Source organism: Parus major, chromosome 6 (assembly GCF_001522545.3).
Source record: "Parus major isolate Abel chromosome 6, Parus_major1.1, whole genome shotgun sequence".
Lineage (NCBI taxonomy): Eukaryota > Metazoa > Chordata > Aves > Passeriformes > Paridae > Parus > Parus major.
The window spans coordinates 12,168,248-12,195,454 of record NC_031775.1 but is presented as its reverse complement, the minus strand read 5'-3'; the positions used below and the strand labels follow the sequence as shown (position 1 = coordinate 12,195,454).

At 48.4% G+C, this 27,207-nt stretch overlaps 2 protein-coding genes across 2 annotated transcripts in view; one reads left to right on the top strand and one right to left on the bottom strand.

The window, feature by feature from the left end:
• Positions 1–15,987, top strand: part of PITX3 (paired like homeodomain 3) — a 22,009-nt gene extending 6,022 nt beyond the window's left edge. Inside the window, exons 2-4 of the mRNA XM_015632493.2 lie at positions 8,521–8,661; positions 13,235–13,440; positions 14,438–15,987. Coding sequence (XP_015487979.1) covers positions 8,553–8,661; positions 13,235–13,440; positions 14,438–15,001 — 879 coding nt within the window. The 5' untranslated portion in view covers positions 8,521–8,552 and the 3' untranslated portion in view covers positions 15,002–15,987. The remainder of the gene's footprint in view (positions 1–8,520; positions 8,662–13,234; positions 13,441–14,437) is intronic.
• Positions 15,988–22,566: 6,579 nt separating this feature from the next.
• ELOVL3 (ELOVL fatty acid elongase 3) lies at positions 22,567–26,100 on the bottom strand. Its single transcript, XM_015632552.2, has 4 exons — positions 25,947–26,100; positions 25,092–25,223; positions 23,756–23,907; positions 22,567–23,166 (listed from the first exon to the last, which is right to left on the bottom strand). Exons 1-4 carry the CDS (start codon positions 26,057–26,059, stop codon positions 22,745–22,747), a joined length of 819 nt encoding a protein of 272 aa, XP_015488038.1. The 5' UTR covers positions 26,060–26,100; the 3' UTR covers positions 22,567–22,744.
• Between the last annotated feature and the right edge of the window lie 1,107 nt (positions 26,101–27,207).

Genomic DNA, 27,207 nt, shown 5'->3' with positions numbered 1-27,207 from the left:
TCCCACATTTCAGGAGTCCCAAAGTCAAACCTCTTGGTTTTGCTTTTGCAGTGGCTGCTGGGTCCTGGATTTAGGGACGCGACACACACGCGGCCTTGAGTGGGGCCTCTGGGCGAGAGGTTCCTGGAGAAGGGCTGCTAGCCCTCTCTGCTTATCCAGCCGCCCTCTCTTCTCCTCGTCCCCGATACGCACAACGCCCGCGGCAGGAAAGCCGGGCGATCCGCGGGCCCGATCCTGCCGGCACAGGCCGTGTGCGAAGCACTGCGGGATCGGCCCCGTGTGTTTGCTAATTGCCTCCCTCGGCCCCTTCAAACAGTGTCTGGGTAAACAGGCTGACCTTCAGGGCATGTTGCAAGGTCCATAAAGATGGAGAGTGTGGAGAGGGAGCAAGCTCCAGCATCCCTCCCGGAGCCATCCCCCTCCTGCCCCAGCCCTAGCAGCTGCAGTATCGAAAGGAAGAGGGGAGGGATACTCTGAGCTGAGATCATCCACTTGTTTTATTCACGGCAGTCTTCATTCTGCAAGGAGCTGCCTGCCAGAGAGCTTTAAAAAAAATTTAAATACAAATTACTTGGGGGGGAAAAAAAAGACAAATCATCAGGAAACTTTACAGCCAAGCACGGCAGACATCAGCTCTCTCCAGCACTGCGGGTTTGCACTGAGACAACACATCCCTCGGAGCAAGCTAGCACTTTCTGGGCTCGTTTCCTTAACCAACAGAGCTCCTTGTTGGCCACGGTGGTTGGTGGGGCCATCACAGAACTCCTGGCAGTTACCCCTTTTCCCTTTGCAGTTCTGCAACCCACTCTGACAGGTTTTAAAACAACGATCTAGTACCACCCCTTCCCCCAAAAAAGCTTCTTTGTAGCTGCTGGCTTTGCTGAGTTCTGTCATAGAACAAATGTTTATGATCAAGTTGAAATTCTCCAGAAAGGATTTCCAGAACTGGTGATGGATGGCAGACACTGGCAGCTCTACAGAGCACGGAGGTCAGACAGCCATAGTGGTGTGACATGCTGGTGGCAGAGTATCCATCCCAACCTTCAACCCCCTGCATTACCCACTTGATGAGGAACTTTCTTGAGCTTGTTTACTAATTGTGAGAATAATTTACATCTTTGATAACATCTAATTCATCCACTGCCCTTCATCTGCATACAAATCTCCTAACAGCAGCTGGAGTCACAGAGCTATCTGGGCCTCCCTAAAATGAGCCAACTTTACAGCCACAGAGATACAGAAATGACCCTGCTCAGCTTCTGCAAGCACAGCCCCCATAGGAATCAGGCCAGTTTCCTTTGACTGTCAGAATAATTAGTCAAATTTATACAATTTCCTAACTAAATACAGCAACACATACCTATCTGCTGATGCCAGGCCCCGGTGGCCTTTGCTGCTGCATGAGGAGCGCATGTTCAGCTGAGCTGCAGACAGGCTGCCTGCACCTCTCATTCCTGCCCGGGATCCTGGCTTGCAACTGTCTCATCTTGCTCCTGGCTCTGCAAGAGCAGATCACGATCCCTTGTACACTGTGTCTGTGCAGCTATTTCTCTCATGCAGACACAGACAGATCCCTCAGTAGTGCCACAAGTTGCTTTGGAGCCAGCCCGATGGTGCTGCAGGAGTGGGCAGGGGGAGGTGGGGATGAACAGAGTCGGTATGTTCTGGCCAGGCCAGTGCTGACACTCTACTTAAGAAGATCCTTTCTTTCAATTGCAAGATTTTCCCAGGCATTTCTTCTTCCAGTAATTTCTATACTGAAATCAGTCTTTTTTCTCCCTTCCCCAAAACAAAGGTATTAATTTCCCTAAATGACTTTCCTTCTCCCATAACCGTGGGACCATGCTCTCACTCCTAGCACTCCTGCATGATGGATCCACACCATGCCAGCAACTTTGTGAGATGGAAAGTTGTTTGGGCAAAACTGAGTTTTTTACTGAATTACTTTGTTCCAGACGCCTAACAAACAAAGTAAGCCATAACAAAGCGTAGCTTTATTAATATAACTGCACATCTGTCAGAAAGAAAATCCCAATTCTGGCTGATAGATCCAAGGTGCCAAACACCCCACAGCGACATAGAGCTCAAGGGACACTGGAAAAACAGCTGGACACAGTGAGACCTGAAGCACAATGCTAACAAGAATGCAAGAACTATGAATGTTTAGTTTAGGGGAAAAAACAACTTTGCAGAAAGTCTGGCAGGGCTTTTCTTTTATGCTAAGATTAGCTATTTTTCCCAAATTTTGTGCGCTATTTCAGAAACAATCCAGGTATGCTAAGGGTAGCACTGAGGTCCAAAGATAATACTGCAAAGAATTTGCTTTAAGCCAAGCCCAAGCACATTACCCTGCCTCTGCAGAACCCAATGCTTCACCTTGGCAGGGTCTGCACCAGTCCAGGGGACTGCAGACACACCTGTTGTGGAGAACGATGCACTGTGTATGGGGCATGGTGACATCAGGGCTCTTCCACACAACAGGGGCACAGTGCAGCCCATCAAATAAGCGAACAGGACACATTCCATTGTGGGCTTTTTTTGCTGTGGACATGGGTATGGAGCTGTCAATCCTTGGGACATTTCCATTGTGATAATCCTCTGGAATACAGGCAGTTTATTAACCCTCTGCTACCCAGAGCAGCGGTTTCAGCCATCATCCTCCTCTGCAGCTGGAGGTTTATGTCAAAGTGAGGGAAGTGAGTGGCTTGATCTCATCTTGCAGGCTGCCTCCAGCCCCCAGGAAATGCAATAGGCAGTGTCCAGCATGGTTGGGCATTTTCCTAGCACCTCTTATCTGAGGATCTGGGAGCACTTAAAATAATTTAACTTCATTACCTCCACCAGCTCAGATATGCTCATTTATGTGATTTCTGAGATGAAGGGTACAATCCCAGATCAGTCATATAGTTTTACCTACATTATAAGACAAGTCAGTGGCAGCACCTTACCTCCTCACCCTCTTCCCCCCTCACATTTTTGGGAACTTCTCTTTAGAGCCATGCACAAAAAGAGAAATAACGTGGACCCCTCATCAGAGAGCTGCCAGTTCTCAGGTCCTTGCTGCCGGCTGTGGCCAGGAAGCCTGGCAGTGAGAGCCTGGGCTATTGCAGTTCAGTGGCACCACGCACAGCTCTTAGTGCTCTGCAGCCCAATCCATGTGTGGGGCAGTGCCAGACAACTTGTTCTGACAACAAAGCCACTATGTGCCTCAGGGAGCTTTGGCAATTCCTACTGATGAGAGGAATAAAATCCCTAAACTGTGTTCCAAGCTTCAAAGCAGCACACCGCTACGAAGCCACCCTCAGGAGCTCAGGGGTTAGTGCCCAGCTGTAGGGACTAAATCGAGAAATAAAGTTTATTATAACCTGTGACTCAGCCCTTGCTGGAGGTCGATGATCCACTTCTGAGTGTGCACCCGAAACCACTGCTCAGGCAGCCTGAGGCTGTGCACAGCCTGATGTTTTTGGAGGCAGGCAGCTTGCTCTCCTGTCCCATAATGGCCCTGCGCTCCGGGTCACCAGTTGGCTGCTGCTGTTTATCTTCCAGTGATTAATGGTTGCTCTTGGTTCCTGCTGCAATTCCATTAAGATTAGAGATTTAAAGCTACACTGAGATGTTTAGCAGTGGGTGACCTTGGTCTCCCCATAGTTATATTTCTATAGTCTCAAGGAAACAAATATTAACTCATTTTGCACCCCATTGTTCTTGCTTTCTAGCAGTGGGGAAAGAGCCCCTCACAGGCAGCACTTGTGTTGGCCAGCAGAGAATCTGACTCTTGGTTGCTGAACGATTCATGTGCTGTGCTGATGTGGCACTTGTAATTCCAGCCCACAGGCACTCTGATGGCACCATCGCCTGAACAAACACATGTATCCAGAGAACAAAATGCTCTTCCACAAGAGAACAGGCACACTCACAATCATTTCTTCTTTGACAAGGAGCAGAGGGAGAGGCAGGGCCTGTTCCACCTTACCTCAGCCCCTCACAGGGACCAAAGTACAGAGCCAGATCATCTTCCTGAAAATGCACATTTAAATTCCATGAACAAGTCCCAAATGTTTGTCTCTTGTGAAAATAAGCCGGCACACAGGGAACACAAGCATGGGAGGAGTCAAGCAATCAGCAGTAGTTTGACTTCTGCGATTGATGGAGCAGGAGGAGACAGCTCTGACCCTAAGAATTTAATGTAACATCATACCTTCACCTCAGGGGATGCAAGAATGAAAGGACACTTCCCCCCAGATGATTGCAGAGCACCTTTCAGCCTGAGGGGTAACTCTTTGTGGAGATCAGCAATTCCAAGCAGAAGATTCAGCTACTCTGGCCCTGGCTGGAGGCAAGAAAAGCACAGGTCCATAGGGCTGTGCTGATCTGCTCCAGAGAGGCCAGCTTAGAGCTTCCCTCCTATCCTTGGGCCATCAGTGGTCATTGTGCTGCTATCTTGGAACCTGAAGCATCAGGTCCTTGCTGAAGCACCCCTGTGTGCCCATGGGAAGTCAAATAACATCGAAACAATGCAAGAGGCAGCTTTTCACTTCCAGATCAACCTGCCAAAGCAAGTCCAGCAAGAAGGCTGCTGCCAATGGCAGTGCAGAGAGCTGAGCAGCACACGAAAGTCAGTCTCTAGGCAGCTCTCCATGGACAAGACTCACATCACAAAAGCCACGCCTATAATTAGCCTTACTTTGCTTGAAGTCAGCCTTTATGTTTCCTTCCCACCCCTTCAAAGGGAAAAAAAACAAGCAAAACCTCTTTGCTCCCAGGTGATGGAGCAGTGATTTACTGAGGACTAGGAGGTGGGTCACAGGGACCCTTGTTTCTCTTTTCAGATAAACAAGGTTGCCCTCCTCATGGAGAAGTGTCCTTCTTCTACTGCCTAAATGACCCCAGCTTGGCAAGTCAGGAACTGACACAGAAATAGAAAGGGAATCCTTTTAAAAGAGAAAAGGCCTAGAGCCAGGACTGTTCTTCCCCTGCCCTCCACCACATCCGTGGAGCAGAGATGGCAATTCCCTGGCTGGCTGAAGGGTCTTGCACAGGTGGCCACAGCAAGTTCACACGGGCACCAAGGAGAGGGTGCACATGGGCAGTGACTGGAAGAAGAGATGTGGTTGTTACAGGTTTGGGAACCTTTATCTCAGGGGCAATAGCATACATCGATGGAGGGAGTTACTGGTGCTGGAGCAGACTGGGAGCCATGGCTAGTTTTACAAAGCTGAAGCCTCTGAGCAAGCCTGACTGCTTGTTGCTAATACAGGAGCTGTCCCTAAAGAAACTGTTCTTTTATGTTAAAAGAAAGTGAGATGAAGGGTCAGATCAAGATGGTAAATTTGATTTAATCTAAAAATATTTCTGAGGTGCCAATTCCACTGATTCATTCAGACCAGGCAAACAACTTAGTAGAAATGCCATGAAGGTTAGCGTTGACTTTCTTAATGTCTCTGCCTACAGCAAGATCTAGCCAATGTGGACAAAAGCTCCTTTTTTTAAAATCCAAAAGGGTGTATAATCTAGAAGAATACTTTACAGCCTTTTGTGTCAGTAGCATGGGGTTGCCTTTGGGTAAATACACATGCAGCCACCACTGCAGATTTTCCCTACTTTTATAATCATGCTGAGAAGATCCCTCTCTCCCCATGCTTTTGCTTCTCTGTGACCTGCTCAGAGCAAATTGAGAAGACATTCCCTGATGCCACCACATATGGCACATGTAATAGGTTATGCAATTACATATAAACATACAACATCTCTCTGAAATCCTCCTGCTTTTTAGTTCAGTTCACAAAGCAAACTTGTGCTCAGCCACAAGTCCCAGGTTAAACTTGAATACTGGCCACACTTCATAACCAGTTTTAATCTAAGTGCCCATTGTATCTCTGAGGCAGGCCAAACATGCTATGTTGTGTCCAGCAGCTTGGATGAACTTTGCAACCACTGCATTGGTGCAATCCAGGATGGGGCATAAATTTTCAATACCAGGACTAGGCTCTCCTGAGCCTTGTACCTTGTGTTGTCATTTATGCCTATGGACCCTTGTCTATGTAAGATACTCCCCCCTGGGTTTTCCTATCTTTGCTCTAGTTTGTACAGATGAAAGCAATGCGAGATGTGGAAAAAAGAGCAAACAGGACCCTGCACAGGAGGACACTGTCCTTGAGTTACAGCAAGGCAAGGATCTGAATTCCTCCTTAAATCGTCCAGTAGAGAGTCAGGCTCTAGAAGAGAGGAAATTGTGCTTGACAGATGCAATCATATGCAAATGGCAGTAGAAGAGGGGAAATTATCATCTACAAACATTGGGCAGAAATTCCATCTGCTGCAGACTCAAGAAGGGCTCTTAATAAATTCTGAGACAGCAAAGTGACACACATCTTAATCAAGACTTAATCCATGGAATTAATTCACCGCGCGTTTCTGCATAATTCTGAGAGCAATGCTAAAAGCCATGGCAATATCAGCAGCAGATGGACTCTCCTACTCCATGCAAAGGTATTAAAGAAAACACAGCCTCTGTCACATCACTTCATGTATGTACACATGGCAGAATGCAACAGGGCTGTGCCTGGCTGTTGCCAGGAGCTTAACACAGCCAGCAGACATCAAAGGTCAGGCTTGCCACAAAGTGGAAATGGAAACCAGCCTCATGGCAAAGCCAGAGTCCTGCCATTTCTCTCCCATAGGAAAGAAGAAGCCCAGAGCAAGGCAAAGGTTCTGGGAATCCAGAACCACATCCTGGTTCATTTTGTGCTGCTTCCGGAGAGCACTGACTGAGGTTAGTATTGAGACTACCCCACCAGTACCTGGGAGAGGCAGTGGAGGTCAAGCAAAGTGAAGAGCAAGGAAAACTGCAGGGGTTTTGTGAGTGAGATCTGCTGCAGAAGCCAGCCAGATAACCATTAGAAATGGCTCCTTTCCCTCTCATCACAGCCTGGAAAACACACTACAAGTATGGGGATCAGCCCTGACAAGGGCCCTGGCAGCAGCCTTGTGCAAATTGACTGAAGGAGGCTTTAGACAGCTCTGAAAATACATTCTTAGTCACTGTCATCCACCTCCAAATGAGGTACAACAGCTATGTGATTAATCTTTTGTTTACATGTCTAAAAACTAACATGGTCCAGACTGTCTTCAGCACGTTCCCTCCCTGACACGCATGGATTTGAGGGGCTGGGCAATCCTTCACCATCCAGGATCTAGCCTTCTCAACTGGTCTCCTCCTAAAGTTTGAAAATCCCAAATACCTGGTCCAAACTTCCCTAAACCCAGAGGTCCCAGATCCTGACACAGTGTATCAGCTGTTGTGTCTTAGAGGAAAAGGATCCCTAGCTGGGAAGGTGAGGTGTCAGCTGGGAGTGGCCAAAGTTTCAGAAGCTGCTGTGGTCCCCTCAAAGTGATCCAGCCTTCATAAACTGTGCACCAGTGGCAGTGAAGCATCCTGTGTTTTGCTGGATTATGATCCAAAATTCATAATAGGGGTTAACACAGGGTCAGCTCACCTTTTCAAGGGGATGTAGCCAGGCTTGGAACACTGAAGCCTCATGCCTGCCTCTTCATGAGCATCTAATGTGGTCCAGAACAAAGTGGTGCTCTCAGCTGAGCTCCTTTAGGCAATACAGGTAGATGGTGCAGGGTCCCATTGGGAAGTGAATGATGAAAAGAATTGATTTTGGGACAGAGAGCTGTGAAAGAGGTGGCAGAAGAGTCGCAATGCTTCCTGCAGTCGTGGGGAGCAGCACTGACAGCTTCCCAGTTGGGATACTTTCAGCCAGGGAAGATGGCTCACCAGCACAGGCCAGTCTCTTGAGGGGACATGCGGAGCGTCCAGTCAGGATGATCTAATGCTGGAAGCAAGCTCTTGCTGCAGCCAGGACCACTCGTTCCCAGGCACCTAAGTGTGTGAAATGTGATTCCCATGTTAATTCAGGTTCCAGAGGTCCTTGTGTACCTCAAAGGAGTCTACTTGCACTGCCTGGGTCTCTGCTTGTAGCAGTGGCTGTGCAGGCAGATCTGCCTTTCTATCAGTGCTAGGCACAGGAATACTTTTCTTTTGGGATGTGTGCATGTAGTACTCTCTGAACAGCTTTACTTAGGCTTCACCAGCTTGTGGAGAAACAAGGGAGAAAGAGGAGGGAAGCTGGGCAGGGAGGATGGGAGAGGTGGGATGACTGGGGAAGGTGCTAACAGCCCTTGGCTGGCCCAAAACCACTTCCTCAGATCTCCATTACACAGCATGCTCCCGGCGTTGCTATTTCAGTCTGAATGTCACCTATAAATTGGAGGCTCTTTCTCTGAAGGCTGCAAATAGAAGTGTCACTAGATGATCTTTGATTTATAGGGAAGCTCAGCTGAAAGCCCAGTATGTCCATTTTCCAGCCAAGAAACTCAAAGGTGTCCAAGGATCACACTGGGATCCTTTCATTTTCCTAGACCTTTCCTCAAGGCAAATCCCTACTGGAGGTGATGAGGAGAGGTCACACACACATTGATCTCTCTGATCACACTGTGACTACTGTTTTTCAGATTCCTCATTCTCCACCACCAATCCCTGCCCCATGGATTTCAACCTGCTGGCAGACGCAGAGGCTCGCAGCCCAGCCTTGTCTCTCTCAGACTCTGGAACTCCTCAACACGAGCACAGCTGCAAAGGGCAGGACCACAGCGGTGAGTGCGAGGCTCAAGATACGAGAAAAGCCCTGAGCCATCCTTGTGGGGGGATCTGGGTGGCCAATGGCTTGCAGGAGCTGGCTGCAGTGCTCCCAGAGGGACAGTTTCCCGTTGTACTGGGAGCCAGCAAAATGCCATAGCAGCATGGCTGTGCCAACAAGCAGGGCAAAGGCGTAAGGGTCCATATTGCAATGACAGCTATTGGGAGGGTGAGAACCTCAACCCAGTGGTGGGGACATCTGGCCCTGGCTGCAGGAAGCCACTGCTCACAAGGGTACAAGCCCATGGCAGGCCAGAGCCAGGCAAGTCAGGTCATAGCCCAATTAAGATTTTATTGTATTTGCCTAAGCAGGCTCCCCAGAGCAGAAGAGCTCTCCCACTACATAGGAAGTATTCAAAGCACAGAAGACTACACCTAATTTTAAACTGCTCTTTTATTTTTTTTTTACCTCTGTTTAAATTGTTTGGGTTTAAACTTTCCATGGTAAAGGTAAACCTTAGGCTGAACTTTCCAGGTTCAAGCATTAAGATGAAAGGGAAGCACTGTCTTGCTCCTGCTTTAACTGAAAAATTCTCCTCACCTGTGCCTTGGTGCACTGCTCTGCTGCTCTCCCACAGAGGTGGTTCTGACCATTCCCAAAGGCTGAATTCTTCATCAGGCTCTGAATAAGAAGCCTGATAAACCATTCACACCTGTTCAGAAATCATCTACCAAATGCTATGGTTTCCGCTGGATTTTACATCTGTCCCATTACCACTCTACCTCTTGTCATTCTGGATGTCAGGACAATGCAAAGCTGCTTCTGCCAGTGCCAGCATGAGGGAGTGAAGGCCGGGGACAGCCCGCTGCTCTCCGTGTAAAGCCTCCAGGCTCACCCGCACTCAAAAGCTAATAAGGATAATGATGCAGATTAAAATTCCCCAGAGAAAGTATCATGAAGGGAGTTACGCTGGGATAACTAGAGTCAGAGAATCCACCCGACAAATTCCCTACTGCACACGTACCTTAGTTGGGCACATCCCCAAGCTCAGTGGCTCCTTGTCAGCTGCTTTGGATGCATGGCAGTGTCTCCATTCAAGTGGCCTTCCCAACTGAGCCCACCCTGGCATGCGGTAGAAGTGCCAATTTAGGCATTGACTTTTCTTTCCATTAGGCCTGAGCAGCTAATTCCAGCTATGGCCACAGTAGTTTCACTGAGTGGGCGAACATGTACAAGATATATTCTACAACCTATTTTGGGGTGACAATAAGTGTTGGACATGTGGCTACATCACTCCCCACTGTCTTAAGCAGTGTAGAAATAAAATGTTTCTGGGAGGTGACTGTCAGCATTACCTGTGTGCAGATGTTGGCAGCTTGTGCCTTTGCACCAGAGGCTGATGGCAGCCATGCATCATCAGTGTCAGGCAGAATAGACAAGGGCTTCCTGAGACAGGGGCAGGGCTTCACTTCTGGCACTTCTTGACTCCCCTCAAGAGAGCAGCCTCTCTACTTCTCCCTGGCCCTGCTTCATTCATCCACACAAGTAAGAGATCCTGAGGAAGTGAACACAAGCCTTGCTTGTCTGGACTCAGCACTCAGGGGTCTCAAGTGTCCTACAATTGTACGGCATGGCTGGTGACACCCCCTTCTGTTAGGTTTCATCAGGTAGCACAGGTCAGGGGATAGGATGAGAAGTGAGGCAGGTAAAGAACTGCCCCACATCTCCCCATACTGTGCTCCTCAGCATGGATTCAAGGCACCCACGTCCTTTCTGTGGGCTCCTTTCTTTCCCTGTATTGCTACAGTTTGGGTCCTCACTGCAATCAGTCAAAACTCTGTACCTTTTACAGAGGACACCTATTCCCTGCTTATAGAAGAAACAGAAAAGGGATGACACACAGGAAGAAACACAGGTAGCAGGTATGGAAACAAAGAGGACACCAAGATGAACTGCAGAGATTTTTCAAGGCTCGAAGTTGGGATTCCTACTTCTCCTTAGACTTAAGATTTATGAAAAGTAGGTATACCAGAGGGTGTTGAGAAGACAAATACCAAACAAGATACATTGTGACCTCTTTCACCTAGATGCAGCCTGTAAGCCAGTTCTTCACTCCATTTTCTTTCCCTCTTGGTATAGTTCCTTCATGAGTGAAGAAGGGTATTGGACTTAGCTTCCTGCTTCACAGCAGTCCCTTTGGAAATGAATATTTGTCAGGGACTTCGGTGAGAACACATTCCCTGTATGCATCAGGCTCCTAATTAACTCCTAATTAATGTGCAGATGAGCAAACCAAATGTTGCCCATTCATCTGTATTGAGCCATTCCTAACAACTAGCTCAGATGGGTGGAATCACTCCCCATTTAATCTCTTTTGGAGATGGATAGTACAGGAATCTCCTGCATCCAATACTGGTTTAGAGCACTGAGCTAGATAAATCAGATTTATCTCCTTGGCAAGAACCACTATAAAAATCCACATTAAGAGCATGTTTCCAAGAGTACTGCTGAATATGGGATCCACAAACAAAGAGGCTCATGAAAATGAGAAGAGTACTGCAAGACCTCAACCAAGCTCTTTCATTCCACTTTTCAATTCCTATGGCTTTGTTTCAAGAGTGTGCTGGCAAAGTTCCTGTGCAGGTACACCCTGGATGGGAACACAAACTGGTCCTGATGCTGAGGACAGGACATAGCTCCTTCCTGCTCAGAAGAACCAACTTACACCCTACTGCTGTGAGCAATGGCCATCTCACTGTCCTTGCACTCACATTTCTGCTGGTGGATAGCATCAGACATGCTACTGGAGCAGAAGTGGCTGGAGGGGAACAAACCACTGACTGCAGCCAGGGTTTCATCCCTGGAGAGCGAGCACCTTTCCTGCAAATGCTTTCTGCAACTCCAGCATTGCTCCCTTCGAAGAAAGGCAAGTACAAGGAGGATTTTCCAAGAACAGAAGGAAAATATTTCTGAATTAACAGGCTGTCATAGGAACAGAGTAGTGGCACCAGGTTCCTGAGATGGGAGCATCTTCCAGGTCTGAGCCCCACTAAAGCACCCGCTGTTGGCACAGCACTTTCCTGCAGCAGTCTCTGTGGGGGATCAGGTGTTATAGGCCTTTTGCATCCCCCATAAAAACTAAATGGAAAAGACAGAGCCAATTATTCCAGAGCACATCCATTTGACTTGTGGAATCTCTTTTTTCCCTGACTCAACTGTATTCCAGAATGCTGTCTCCTTGCATCCCTACTCATTAAGGGGCTGTACCAAACATCTTCATGCTGAGATTTTTCTGGACTTTGAAGCCTTTGAAACTAGCTTCCACTCAAAGAACTGCAACCAAACAAAAATTTCAATTTTAGCAGAGTGATGCCAGGATTTTTTTAAAGGTTCTTCTTTCAAGTGGAACAATTTGGGAGCTATTTGCAAAACTTTTTATTTAGTTTAGTTGACTATTTCCCATTGTAAAAGAACAACTCTTCTCCCTGCTGAAGACCTGATTTTCATTTGGAAATGCTTCACCTGCATTCTAGATCAGAGGAAGGAGTTGAACATCAGAAATTATTTATTTTCACTGGAAAAAATTTCCTCTATGATGACTTGTCTTGATTCCCAGCAGAATTAAACACAAGTTATAGCTTTCTTCCGTCATTAAAGAAAGTGTCACATTTGAGCAGTTGGGCGCTCTGTGGAGGACAACTAAATATTTGAAGATATTTGTATTTACATTCTCCCCATGTCTGCATTATGCCTGCTTGTATTCCCTGCGCTGTGGCACAGGGAAGCAGCTGGCTTCTGGGACTTGACACCCAGAAGGAGCCTGAGCTATACATTTCAGTGAGATATCAGTGTGAACACTGGAGAGTTTTGAGATGTTCATTCAATGGGCAGTGAAACGAAAGACACTGCCTCTAGGAGAGGGATCTGTGAATCAGGAGAAAGGCAGGAGCAGAAAGACAGGGAGATGCTGGAGTGATTAATGGTAAGGTCTAAGAGAGGCCTTACCCTATTTTTTAAAAATCAAAACATGTGCACCTAAGCACGACAGGGAGTGAAAATTTGTGCTTCTCAGGTTGAATTAACTGAAGAGCCTCAGCTTGGTGTCAATTTGCAATATGCCTTTTCCCATCACTTGTCCACAGAAACATGAGTGGATCTTTTGCTGTGTCATAGGTGTCAATTTCTGTTCAGTTTTTATAAAGGACACCTTAGGCAGGGAGTTTTAAGCAGAGTAGGAACCTTCTGATCTGGGTAAGTTCTGCCACTATCCCCCATGTGAACTGTGATAAATGAAACCCAAATACTGGAAGTTCAGAAAATCTAAATCCAGACATTTGGAAGCTAACATCTGTTATGGCAGATAAACAAAGGCAAGTTGTGCTGCATGAAGGGGACACTGGTTTTCGTGCTAGGTGGATGCCTGCTTGCAAGGACAAGGGAGGGAGATGGGACCACTCCCTCATGGTGGTTGCAGTGGAAGGGGACCTCACTGAGCATGCACTGGTTGCCCCAAGGATAGGCTCCCCAAGTTCATCCAAGCCCTCAAGTTAACTCAGGGGATATCTCTCATCTTTCTATTTCTCACACAGACACTGAGAAGTCCCAGCAAAACCAGACGGACGACTCCAACCCTGAAGACGGCTCGCTCAAAAAGAAGCAGCGGAGGCAGAGGACACACTTCACCAGCCAGCAGCTCCAAGAGCTGGAAGCCACTTTCCAGAGAAACCGTTATCCAGACATGAGCACCAGGGAGGAGATTGCAGTCTGGACCAACTTAACAGAGGCACGAGTCCGGGTAGGACTGCAGCCCTTCCACCTTCCTGGGCCTGAGTTTGTGGGGAAGAAGCCAAGCTGTTCCCAGACCAAGGAAGGAATTAGGAGCACTAGAAAATGTCCCTGTCTTGGAAACACCTCACCAGGGTCTGTACTTGAGATTTGACACATCCTGCCACATACAGGAAGGCACACCTGCTGCTGGTGCCTTCTCCATCCAGGGCCACCTTGCAATTACACAGGTAGATACAAAGCTCAGGCTCTGCCCCACAGAGCTCCACCAGCTCACTGCCTCGACACAGCAGACCCCTTCCTTGCAGTACCATCACTCCCCAACGTTACCCTTGCTGGAGGGCACTCTTGGGTTCCCAAACCAATGTGCAGTCACAGGCATGGTGTGGCAGTGCTCCAGCTGGAGTGAGAGCTTCTCTCTGCTACCAGAAATATGAGTTAGCAGCACCATGAATAGCCTTCCAGTAGCTTCCATGCTCTCTAGGAAGTTATATTGTTTGAACCCCTCTAACACTAACAGATTTTCCTGTTAGAAGACAGACTTGCAACATCCTACTCCAAGGCAGTCCTGAGGTAAAGTCAAAAGAAGAGAAGTTATTTCCTTTGTTCAGTAGCTTTCAAGCCACATCCCCCAAATACTTTGCTCCCAAGTCACAGAATCCCAACCCCTCCTCCTGGCTGTGGTCACTTGGAAATACAGCAAGTATTTCCCTCTCTTTTTCCTGTATAAAGGGCATCTGTTGAGTGAGGTGGGTTATTCTGTGTGTTGTGAAATGGCAGTGGTTTGGGTTTTTGTTTGTTGACTGAGGACCACCTCGTGATTCCTGCTGGGAGATGACCCTGAAGCCCAGACATCTTGCTGCAGCTCTTTCCTGATGCTCAGCCTCCCATCTCCCTGGGAGCATCACCAGCCCTTCAGCTGCTCTTGTCTTTCTGGGCAAAGAAACCAGGGCAAGGCCCCTTACAAGGTCAGCTAGAGCAACTCTCTCTCTCTCTCTCTTTTGCAGGTCTGGTTCAAAAACCGCAGAGCTAAGTGGAGGAAACGAGAGAGGAACCAACAGGCCGAATTGTGCAAGAATAGCTTTGGAGCCCAATTCAATGGACTGATGCAGCCTTATGATGACATGTATTCCAGCTATTCCTACAACAACTGGGCCACTAAGGGGCTTGCCAGCAGTCCACTCTCGGCCAAGAGCTTTCCATTCTTCAACTCCATGAACGTCAGTCCCCTCTCCTCCCAGCCCATGTTTTCCCCACCCAGCTCCATCACCTCAATGACCATGCCTTCATCCATGGTCCCTACTGCGGTGACCGGAGTACCGGCCCCTAGCCTCAACAACCTGGGAAACATCAATAATCTGAACAGCCCAAGCCTCAACTCTGCTGTGTCATCCAGTGCCTGTCCTTACGCCTCTACAGCCAGCCCCTACATGTACAGGGACACATGCAACTCCAGCCTGGCCAGCCTGCGGCTGAAGGCCAAGCAGCACGCCAACTTCACCTACCCAGCGGTGCAGACAGCAGCTTCCAACCTGAGTCCTTGCCAGTACGCTGTGGACAGGCCCGTATGAAGGGCTGCCCTCTGCCAACCAGGGACTTGACCTTAGCCTGACGAAAGGAGACCTTTAGCCCTACAACAGCGTACGTCCTGCAGAGAATGAGAGTGAACTTGAGAGCATAAGAGGGAGACAGGGAGAGAGAGAGAGAAAAGGATGAGCAGGCAGACGAACCTTTATGAAGATTTGTCTATTGTATGGTGAATTTTGACTGTCTTTCCCCTTCAAAACCCCTTCCCTTCTTGCCCACCAAACCTTCTCCTCCATGGTAAAATAAACCTAAAGAGTCTACTGGAAGCCCCATGGGGAAATAGGAGCCCCAACATGCAGGGTGCCTGACCCATGGGCAGCACAACCAACTATGTTTCAGTCTGCGCCTCCAAGCCCCACAGGGGTGAGCCCCCCCAAATTCCTGGGACAGCACAGGCAGCCTCACACCACCCCTGCAGGAAATAGCCAGAGACAGGACAGCTTGAAGGGGGTTGCCAGTTGGTGCTTGGCTGAACCATATTCTCTGCACACGTGCAAGACTTCAACGAAAGATATTTTGCCCATTTATTTATCACACAGCCTGTAAGGAAGCCTTGTCTCAGTCAATTAGCCTCTCTTTATAATGCATATATACACATGGCCCTTCAGACTTGAAACCTTTAGGAGCTGGGGGTTGTAAGAATATAAAATATGTGTGTGTGTGTATATATATCTTATATATATATACAAATACATATAGAGACATTAAAATATGCTTTCTTGTTTTGTATGTGAAATAACCTACAAAGTAGACCTTAAAACCAAAAACCATGTAAAGGAAGCACATCCACTGAGGCAGTGCCCTGGCTGTCATGCTTTACTGCTTCAGTCATTTTGGTCAGACACACTGCTGCCAGCATACATCGCAAACATCCCCATCTGCAACAACCAGCTCCTCCTTGCACATCTCCTTCCCTTCCCCAAATCCCATTTCCAAAAAAAGATAATAAAAGTTGGCACAAACCCTTTAAGCTTCTGCATGTGTGGTTTTTATTGAAAGCACAAATCTGCATCTGAAGATTCTGAAATCAAGTGCCAGTAGCCCAGGTAAAGGTAAGCATCCTTAAAAGAAGCAGCATGAGGCAATCTGAGTTGGAACAGGAGCTGAAGTTGGAAGAGTAGTTCATGTTTCTCACGTATCAAACGCCTGGCTCCTCAGAACAACAGAAGTCCACACAGAGAGTAGGAAAAGGAAAACAAGCCCCCTCCCTGTTTCCTGTCTTCATGCACCCGGTCCAGCAGGAAGGTTGAGCCTCTTCTGGCTCAGGGTTTGCCATTGTGCTGGGTGGGGCCAGTGCCTTTGGGCTCCCACAGCCCAGGGCAGGGGAATCCCATCAGGTACTCTGGCTCTGAGCAGGGGTCCCCAGGGGAGATGGCAGATGCAGCAATCTGCCCTGCTCAGTTTCTGTTGGGAAAGCTGTAAAACAGAGGCAGCCCTCTCAAGCTATACAGGCACCTAGAAAAGCTGATGCTTCAGCCAGTGTAAAGCGAGGCAGCAGATCCCTCCAAGGGCCCAAGGAAGCTCCACATGCAGCAGGGGAGCAGGACATCTTTACCCAGTGCAATCACCTTTCCCTTCATCAAGCACAAGCTCTAATGGGAAGACACAATTCCAATATTTTATTTTCCTCTTTAGATAGAAAAAAACCACATCTTTTAAGTATCCTCACAACAAACAGTCCTGCCAGAAAGGACAGGCAAATCTGACACAACCCATGTTCTGCAATGTCGTCAGCATGCAGAGAGAAAGCAGGTTCTTTGCTAAGAATGGATCCTCACCAGGACACAGTGAGAGGTTCTCACAAACCAAGCATATAACTACTCAGTTTTTGCCAGTCTCTTCCACAGGGAGCAGTTGCTTCTGAAGGTATTTGTGAGCAGATGCTGAAAGCAGTCACAGGTGTCAGCCCATCCTCACTGTAACAAATTATTCTTTGCTCTGAGCTAATCTAAAACCTGGGAGCCAAAATATCCTGCACTGAATCAGCTACCTGTGGAAGGGTTCAAAGACCAAATGTAAACATATAAAACATAAACACAGTGCATCCCAGACCATATGTCTCATTGTAACCCAGATCCTACCTTGCTGCTGGACACCAGTGCTGTTGAAGTAGATTCAGTGGTTAATCTCCATTCTGTGCTGGAACTGACATCCAGCCACCTTTCCACCAAATACACACCTCATCTTGGTGCTGCTGCGCTTAGCTCCTTTCTCTGACATGACTCTTCCATCTCGGGGAAGAAAGAAGGGCCTGGGCTTCTCTCTAATACCCAACTCATAGCAGAGTCCACCTTTTCTCCCTGGTAACCCAAGACAGGTGTGGTGCCACAATCCTTTCCCACTGCATTGATGAAGAGCTGATCTCTTTGATCTCTTTGCACACTTGGTCTTTCCCCTCCTCCTTTTCCACACACACTGCCTCTCCACCCTGTGCTTGGTGGTTCTCTGTGCTGCTCTGATGCTTGTGAAGGTACTCTACTTGTCACACAGAGAAGATGATGTTTGGCTGGGGGAAGCAGTACAAGACTTGGCTGCTGACTGTTCCAGGATTCAGTGGATGTAAGATATGTCCAACTATGCCAAGCAGAAGGCCAACTCCAGTACATGGTTCTCATTTTCTCCTCTGGGAGCCAGTGGGAAAAAGTCAAGACCTAGTTTAGGTCCTGATTTTTCCTGAGGTTTTTCATGCAGTCATTTAAATTAACATTACTCCATACCTCTCATTCCTGAGCAGGACAGACTCAGTACCCACACAAGGTAACTGGTACATGTGGCCAGTGGCTCTGCAGTCTGACGAGTTGGCTCAAGTTTTTCCTTCCCATGCTGTATGGAGAAGATGGTGGGGTCTGTTTCTGCAGTCAGAGGTATTGCACCATGTAGAATCCAGACCAGATGGCAAACCACACACCAGCTCTTGGCTGAGAGCACTTTGCACAATGGTACCTAACAAGAGACACAACCATGGGAAAAACCTTAATATCTACAGAAAATGGAGATGAGCAACAGCAAATAACTAATTGAGCAAGTTGGCAGCAGAGTGCTCTGGGAGATGTCTCCTGTCTGACAAATGCCACCTGCCTGCCTGGTGCAGCTAAACCAGTTCAGCCTCTCACGTTCAGCTTCTTCCCCATGGGGCCAGGACTTGGACATCATGCTCTCCGGTCCAGCACAAACACAGCAGGTGTTCTACAGACCTGATCCAGTACTTCTCTCTCACGAGCCCCCAGTAGCTCCCCAGATGTTGATATTGCAACCCCAAGCATGTGATTTTAGCAGGATCCCACTTATTCTCGAGACCTGTTAGGCAAATAACTTTGTCACTGGCTACTTCCCAATCTGCAGATTTAGCAAGTGCACATTCTCCTCCATCATCCAGATCATTAATGGAAGTGCTGAGCAAAAACAGACCTACAACAGATGTCCCTGAATTTCACTCAACAGACCCCTTCCTTTTCAACAGTGAACTGTGGATAACTTTCTGGGTATAATTATCCAGTGGGTTTTGTACTAACCCAAATCCCATCTTGATCATTCTTAAAAGACACTTGACTGGCAGCCAAAGCTCTCCGTCACCATGTCTTTCTCTGGCAGAGAGGAAAATTGGATTATTTTGACCAGATTCTGTTCTTAATATGTCCACAGAGCTCCCGCTCATCTCCATTGCTTACACATAGTGAGATAATTTGATCCAGTTTTGTTGGTTGGTTGGTTGGTGTTTTTTTTGTTTATGTTTATTTGTTACGGGTTTTTTGGTTTGTTTTGTTTTTGTGGGGTTTTTATTGTTGTTGTGGGTTTGGTGGGGTTTTTTTTGTTTTGCTTTGGTTTGTTTGTTTTGGTTTTGGTGGTTTTTGTTGGTTTTTTTTGGTGGGGTTTTGTGTTTGCTTGGGAGGAGTGGAGTTTTTCTTTTTTTTTTTTTTGAGTGGGGGATTTAACTGTGTGCAGTTCCTGGCTTTTGGCCTCAGTCCCCATTTTGAAGAGGGGAAACTTCTTCGGGAATTCTCATCGATAACAATGACTAATTCTCGGATTGCTTTGTATGAGGCTCGCCACACGGAGAGGGTCTGAAAAAATCCCGTTTATCTGAATCCTCTCTTCCTTGCACTTTTTTATTCAAGGCCAGGCTTTAGCCCCCATGAACAGCACGGCTTGTGCTCTCCACTCCCCCGCAGCTGTGTCTGAAGGCTAACACGGAGCGCACCGACACTGGGTGTCCTCAGCACTGCCGCGCTTCTTCCCCTCAGCCGAGAAGCAGCAGGCACCGTTCCCGGCTCGCGTCCTGCTCACACGGGGGGGTGTTCCGGCTCCTCGTGCTCGGTGCGTGCTGCCAGTAGAGCCCCGAAGCGCGGAGTGGATGCGCACTCCGAGCCGCTGCTGTACATGTTAAGGCTGGGCTCAGATAGGTCCGCAACCGTGAGAAGTGGCTCTAATTTCGGCCCCAGGCGCCGTTCAGGGCCCGGCGCCGCCGGCACTGTGGGTCCGGCCCGTCGCGGCCTGCAGCGCCCTCAGCGCGGGCGGCGGCGCCACCTAGCGGCGGGCTGCGTGGCGCCGCGCTCCCGCCCGCGGGACTGACACGGCCTCCGGGAAAAAATTCCCACTAGCGGGACACCCACACGGCCTCCGGGAAAAAATTCCCACTAGCGGGACACCCACACGGCCTCCGGGAAAAAACCAGCCCACTCGCTCCCACCCACTCCCCAGCCCGGCTTCACCGGCTCTCGCAGCCTGGAGCTCCATCTGCTCCGGCCCCCGCCACATCCCCGTGCCTGCAGCACGTCCTCTGCCCGGCCCGTGACAGAGCCGCCGGGCTGCACCCCTGCATCCCGCACTCCCTGCGGATCCCTTCATCCGCCCCTAAAACAAGTTGCTCCAGCTGTGCAAGGGTCCTCAAAGACACCTTCAGCGGGGACCACGGCTTCCCCCTGAGCAATGATTCCTCCACGGGAGGCAACCGATTTCTCTCTGTGCCCTCGAAGTAAAAAAAAACAAAAAAACAACGTAACAAAAATAGACAAAACCTCAAGATATATCCCCTCCAAAGTAGGCCTGCTGTCTGTCAGCTCACCAGCACACATAAGAAGGATTTTTCTTCACAGAGTATCAGGAGAAGACATTTCTAGGAAGCTTCAGGGAAATAGCACTGACCTGGGAAAGAAGGGTGCTATTATTAGCCCCCAAGCTCCAGAAAGCACCGCCAACTTCCTCACACACACAGGTAGGCACTCCAGACAACTTACCAAATAACAACAATGTGAAAGATTTGCCTAGCTAGGTCTGTGAAGTTTATTTCTCTCTTCTTTTGCCAGAGGGAACAGCAGACCAAAGAGGTTGATGCTGGGCTGGCTGATGGTGAGCGTTCTCTGGAGAAGGCACAGGGCACGGGGGGGATAAGGCCTGACAGCATTTGGAAAGGCAGTATCCTCATCTTGTGTGGAGGGATGTGGCTATTTGGAAAGCTGCAATGCCTCTTGGAGGGGAAGAGAGGGTTCCTGCAAGACACTCTCTGCAAACCCTCCTTCTACTGGGTTGATTCTTGCCCCTTGAAAGGTACTTTCCACTCCAGCAGCCTGGATGGAAGGATCTACAAAGAGGTCTTAGCTGAAGCCTTCTGGAGATGCAGAGCCCTGCCTCCAGAGCCCTGCTCTGCACTGCTGAGTGGGGGCAGTGCCTGCAGAGCAAGGTGGCTTAGACAGCTCACCTCATGCCATAGAGCATCACCTCTGAAGCACCAAGACCATGTCAGGCAGTTTAGGTAGAAAAAGAGCAACTGTGAACTCATCATTTCTTCAATGTTTTGTGTCTGGCCGGCCCAGAGAGTTGTGGTGAATGGAGATAAATCCAGGGGGTAGACAATTGCTAGCGGTGTTCCCTGAGGCTCTGTTTTGGGGCCAGTCCTGACAGCTTGATTGATGATCTGGACATGGGGATTGAATACACCCTCAGTAAATTTGCAGATGACACTAAGTTGGGTGGGAGTGTTGATGTCCTCTAGGGTAGGACAGCTCTGCAGAGACACCTGGACAGATTCAATCAGTTGGCTAAGGACAACTGCAGGAGGTTGAATAAGATGAAGCGCTGGTTCCTGCACTTGCGTTGCAGCAACTCCAGGTGCAGCTACAGTCTCCTGAAGGAGTGGCATGAAAGCTGTTTAGAAGAAAAGGACTTAGGCTCAATATGAACCAGCAATGTGCCAGGTGGCCAAGAAGGCCAGTGGCACCCTGGCCTATAGCAAGAAGAGTGTGGCCAACAGGACCGGGGAAGGGATTGTGTCCCTGCACTTGGCACTGGTGAGGCCACAACTCAAGTACTGCCTTCAGTTCTGCCCCCCTCACTTCAGAAAGGGCATGCTGAGGTGCTGGAGCATGTCCAGAAATACTCGTGAAAGATCTAGAAAACTTGTCATATGAGGCATGGCTGAGGCAGCTGTGTTTACTTTGTCTCAAGAAGAGGAAACTCCAGGGGGACTTCATCACTCTCTACAACTGCCCAAAAGGAGGTTGCAGTGAAGTGAGGACTAGTCTCTTGTGTGGCTGCAGAGAGGACAAGAGGAAATGGCCTAGAGCTGAGACAAGGGAGACTCAGATTAGATATTACAAAAATTTTTCACTGTCAAGGTAGTCAAGCATTGGAATAGGTTGACCAGGAACATGGTGGAGTCACCACCCTGGAGGTGTTTAAGAGGCATCAGGACCTGGTGCTGAGTAATGTGGTTTAGGGGTTACAGTGGTAGTGCTGGGTGAATGGTTGGACTTGATGTGCTTAAAGGTCTCTTCCAACCTTGATGATTCTGTGATTCTGTGTGATTCAGCACAGATGCCCAACACAGCTGAGGGAGCATGCCTGGGGCAGCTGTAGACAGATTGGAGAGCTGGCAGTTGCTTTACCAGGACCACAGCTGTTACAGAAAGGGCCCCAAATAGCACCATACAGGAGAGAGACTACCCCATTACTCCCATATGTTCTCCATCCCCTCTCTGAAGAGACCTAAATGTGGAAGCCAGTTTATTCCCCAGTACTTCAGCTGACTGCTCCTGCCTTTCCCACAGCTGAGAAAGGTGCTATTACACCACTACCCAACGTGCTGCCAAGTCCAGAGCAGGAGCCCTTGTCAGGGAAGGCTGGACAGGGCAAAGGCTGCTGCCATCTCCCAGCATTGGAAGTACAGCCCAGATCCCTGAGGTAACTTTCCAGTCCCCTGCCTTAAAATGCCAAATCTCATTCGCCAGGTAGGAGCCAACACCCACCTAAAGGCTTGGACCCTAAGAGTGAGGCTCTGAGGCACATCTTGGTTTTATGAAGCACACTGATGTGCTCATTTCAGATGGTAAAACAAAAACCTGAATTTTTTATCATCTCTCTCTCTCACTTGTGGCTCCCTAGTGGTGAGCAAACGCACTCAGCACAAGAGGCTGATGCCTGCAGAAGGGGTGAGCACAAAGGGACAGCCTGCTGGGCATGTTGCTAACCCTCAGGAAGACACAGTGTCAAGATAGAGAAGGCAGCAGTCCTCTCACAATTCTGTACAAAGATCAAGTATGAAAAAGGCATCAAATCAATCAATACATGACAGTATTTATTAGTTGTTTTAACACATCACCCAGTGGAAGATGCACCCAGAGACAAGTTGACTCTGAGACTCCCAGCCCATGAGACTGGGCATGGGCTGGGACAATTGGCAATTCCTGACATACTCTGCGGACAGAGCTGCTTAAATTAAGCATTAATTTAATTTAATTTAACTTTGATTTCTGGTTGCTACTCAGGTAAGCTTTCATGAAGAAGTTGAAGAAGAGGGCCAATAAAGTGGTATACAAGCTCGATGAAAGGAAAAGCATTGCCCAGGTACCTTGGCAGAGCTTATCATCCATCCAGAAGACGATAAAGATGTTCATTATTACAAATCCTGTCATCTGCAGCATCTGTGAAGTGGTGATTAGCATGGTGATGGAGCGCGGTACCCGGAAGCCCATGGCTGTTACAGTGTAGTACAAATACATCACAGAATGGATACTGAGGTTCAAGGCTGCATTCCACCCCATACCAATGGCCATAATCTTATAGCCATACCAGCTCATAATCATCGTTGAAAAGTGGTGGTACCAGTGGACGAACATGAGCTTCTTTTTCCGGAGAACAATGAACAGAGTGTCACCTGGGGTTGGGGGAGAGGTGTATCATTAATCAAGTGAAAGCACAGCAGTTGCACGAGTTTTCACATGAAACAGACCAAGCAAGCTTCAATGCTGAAGCCATTATGTGGTTTGATCCCACCAAAACTTAGGTTCCCATTGAAATCATCTGTATTGAAAAAGACCATTTGGGCACCCTACCTTCTGGCATGTTTGTAGTATAAGAGCCCCTAGCCCCAGGCTTGCTTTCCCAGATCTACCTGCACTGCATTTCCAACTGGCTCTTTACTTCTTTTTATGAAAACTGTGCATAAAGCACAGTTCCCTGCCTGTCTGCTGTCCCCTCACCATGGTCATTCCAGTGCAGAATTGCCTAGTCCAGGCACTGGCCTGGGGATCAAGCTACAACAGTAACATCAGGCTGCAACCCCATGGGGAGCAAGCGTATCATCTGAGTTGAGCAATAGGGAGCAACAAAATGAGTGACATATGCAAGGCTAAGCAGCTCTTTTCTCCAAGCAACATTTGGACAGATGTTTCTACAAAAGAAAATCTGCTTGTAAAAGCAAAGTGGTTATAAACACATGGGATAAGGAGAAGTTTCAGACTCACCCATTTCGACAAGTTTGCTCAGTGCAAATAGATACATCCAAAGCTTGGAAACGGGGTGGATGTAGAAAGATTGACTACACACTGATTGCTTAAATCCCTTGGTAAGGAGGAGGAAGGCCATCTGCTTCCAGACCCGACAGGCTGCAATCAAACTGCAAGAAAACCAGAAGAGAGCTGAACACTGTGCCCAGGGCCTCAACATAGCCTCTGACAGCTCTGCATCCACGGATATTCAGTTGACTCCATCTTGATGCTCAGGGCAATCTCAGAGACATTTAAACAAACTTTTGCCTTCTTAGACTTTCTAACAAGTTTTATCCAGGATTTAAAGCCTATTCCTGCAAGACAAAGCAGCATGGAAGAGTGCTTCCTCATTACACCCCCTGCTTGAAGAGGCACAAGAGCAGAAGCTGCCCTCCCTGATGAAAAATGGAGGACAATTTTGGTGATGTTCACCTTTTGACACGGGCCCACAGGACAGGCCCAGGGAGCACTTATAACCTCCTGTGGCAGGTAACTCCTACAGCTTATGAGAATAAATACCATTTTTCTTTGTTATCAACCTGTATGTTTCATTCACACAAGCTTGTCTCTGAACAGACCATGAACAGCTATACCCTCTCCCACAGCATGTGGTTTTACAGACCACTGCCATACCCTACCCTGACAGAGGACAACCAGTGTCCCTTTGACCTTGTCAAAGCCAATTGGAGTTACAAAGGCAGTAATCTAGTTTTTCCCACCAAATATACAGCAAAAGTTGTGGAGATGAGGGGAATTTTCTAAAACTGACATCCGCTTGTTTAAATACAGAGCATGGGCTGAAACATTTTCATGGCCACTGCAGGAAACCTTTACCATAAGACTGGACAGTTTGAAAACACATTTTAGATTAATCTTTTGTACTTCTGTGAGTGTGGCAGAATTTTCCCCACCTCCTATACAATGGGATTAGAGAAATGGGGGGTGGGGGGTTCAGGGGAAGAGAAAGAAATCTAAATTTTAAAGAGAATTAGACCTCAAATAAACTTCTAATTGGCAGGCACCCTTTGAGTGAGGGAAAATGTCTGCTCTTGCAGGCTTCACTTTCAAATCTACCCACTAGTGATTTTCAAGTACTCTCACCAGTGATCCTTTTGAAACTCATTGGACTTGCTGGAGTATTTCTGGTGAGAAATAAATGACTTGTATAAAGCAGGTCACTCCCCTAGGTGGAAAGGGCCTTCAAGAGGAAAAATTTATTTCCCTAGTGACATAGTGGATAACCAGAACTTTCCATCAATCTAGTTCTGAGGGAAGGTCTACAGCTGTCTCCAGATTTAGCAAAGGCTCTTACCTAAACAAAGTCAGGCTGAAGGACCACAGGATCAGTGGTGTACGCAGATTGAAGGGCCTCCGTTCCTTCATGAAATGCTGGATACCAAAGATCAGGATGAAATAAATAACAGCAAAAATAAAAGACTTTTGCCTGCAAGTAGAGAAGAAGGAATAGTCAGGAAAAGGCCCAAACTGACCAACTTTTATCCAGACTTCTGTAGCCCCAGAAAAGTATTCTCAGCAAGAAACAAAAGATCTCCTATTCTAGTTGGGTTTGGTCACAAGAAGCCTGCCCTGACAGTGACCAAGCAAGAACCCTGGGGACTGTACAAAAGAAAGCGAACTGCTACATCATGGAGATTTCCACAAGACCTTGATGGGATGAGGCAGGTTCTGGTAGCCTGTGAGCAGGATCCAAAGCAAACACATCAATGCACCTTATCCTTTTACACATGAGACTCTACAGGTAGAAGATGTCTGTACAGGATGTCTGAAAAGGCCAGTTTCATGTAAGCTAGAGACTCAAGTGCCTTGTGTTACATCCCACTCCTTCCAAGGCTTTAGTGCAGCACGGCAGGGCTGAGTGCCCTATTTGCCAGCGCCAGGGCTGCAGTGGCCATCCGTGGGTGCTCTTGGTCCTCTTGCCACGTCACCGTCTCCCTACAAGCTGCAGAACCACCTGGACCACTGTTTGCTCTGCCACATGTACTGCTGCATCCCATCCTCCACAGCCTCAGGCATGCAGCCAGCGACCCCCAACCTTCTCTTTCTCGGAACTGAAGTTCCTCACGCCTGATCTGCTAAAAGCAGCTGAACCCGACAGGGCTACCCAGGGTCAGGAATGCACCAGGTCAGCAACCTCCTCTCCTCTCACCAATTCTCCTCCATCCATTTCCTGGCTGCCAGGTGATTGAAGTTCTTCTCGAAGTCATACTCCCCCAGCGGCTGCAGCTCCGACGGGTCAACGTTTGCTTCCATATTCAGCATCCCCGGGAGCGACCCGAAACGAGGCACTCCCACACGCCTCACCGGTGGATATAGCCCCGGGAATGCGCTCCGCCCCAGCATTGCACCGCGGCGGGGGCGGGACTGGGAGCCGCCCGGTCCGACAGGGAGACCGGAGCCTCCCGTTCCTTGTGCTGGGTAAGGAGGGGGAGGCTCCGGTCACCCAGCAAGGCTGAGCGGGAGGTCCTCGCGTTCCCCATCCAGCCCAGCTCGTTCCTCAGCAGTTGGGCAAGGTGATTCCAACGCTGTGACCAGCAGCAGGCAGAAATTCCCTTACCCTGACTGCGGTTAGGTATTGTGCCTTCTTCACCATGGGCTGAAGCATCTAGGTAATCTCCCACTTAAATTCCTGTAGCTGAAAATGGCTCCAGCACAAAGACCCCTGAATGCAGCATATCTCATTACACCCCCGGTCACTTCACTCATGGTGGTGTCTCTCCCAAGTGTCATGTCTTTACACACATGCAACAGCTAAACCCTACAAAGCTCACAGACTTAGGAGGGTTTGCCTCATGCAGGCATCACTGCACCTGCACACAAGTCATCTGCTTAAATGCTGCCTCTTCAAACAGGTGAACATTTACCTGGGTGAGACATTTCATAGGATTGTAGAATGGTTTGAGTTGAAACTGACCTTAAAGATAACCTGGTTCCAACCCCTCTGTCATGGGGAGGGACATCTTGCACCACACCAACCTACACAAAGCCTTATCCAGCCAGGCCTTGAACTCTTCTAGGGTTTGGGCATCCACAATTGTCTCTGGTTTTGGCAATGCAGTAGTATGAGAAAATCAGAAACAAATTTGACATGTAGGAATTAAAATCCCTTGGTGATTTTTGTACCACCCCTGACTTGCACTTCCCATTTTGCAGAACACTTGCATGTATCTGTGGAAAGTTCAGCTTACACATGTCAGCAGCAGTGGTTTTACCATACCCCACACAGGGAAAATGCCCTCTGCATAGCATGAGCTCCCACTATACCTTGCACAGCTCTCACTTTAGTATTTCCAGCTCCAAGGAGGCCCTTCCCCTTCCAAAGGCCTGCAGGCAGGGATTGTGCAGTCTCCATTCCTAGGTCACTTGTCTTTCATCTTTCATTGCCTACTTTGGGCAGTAACATAACCTGG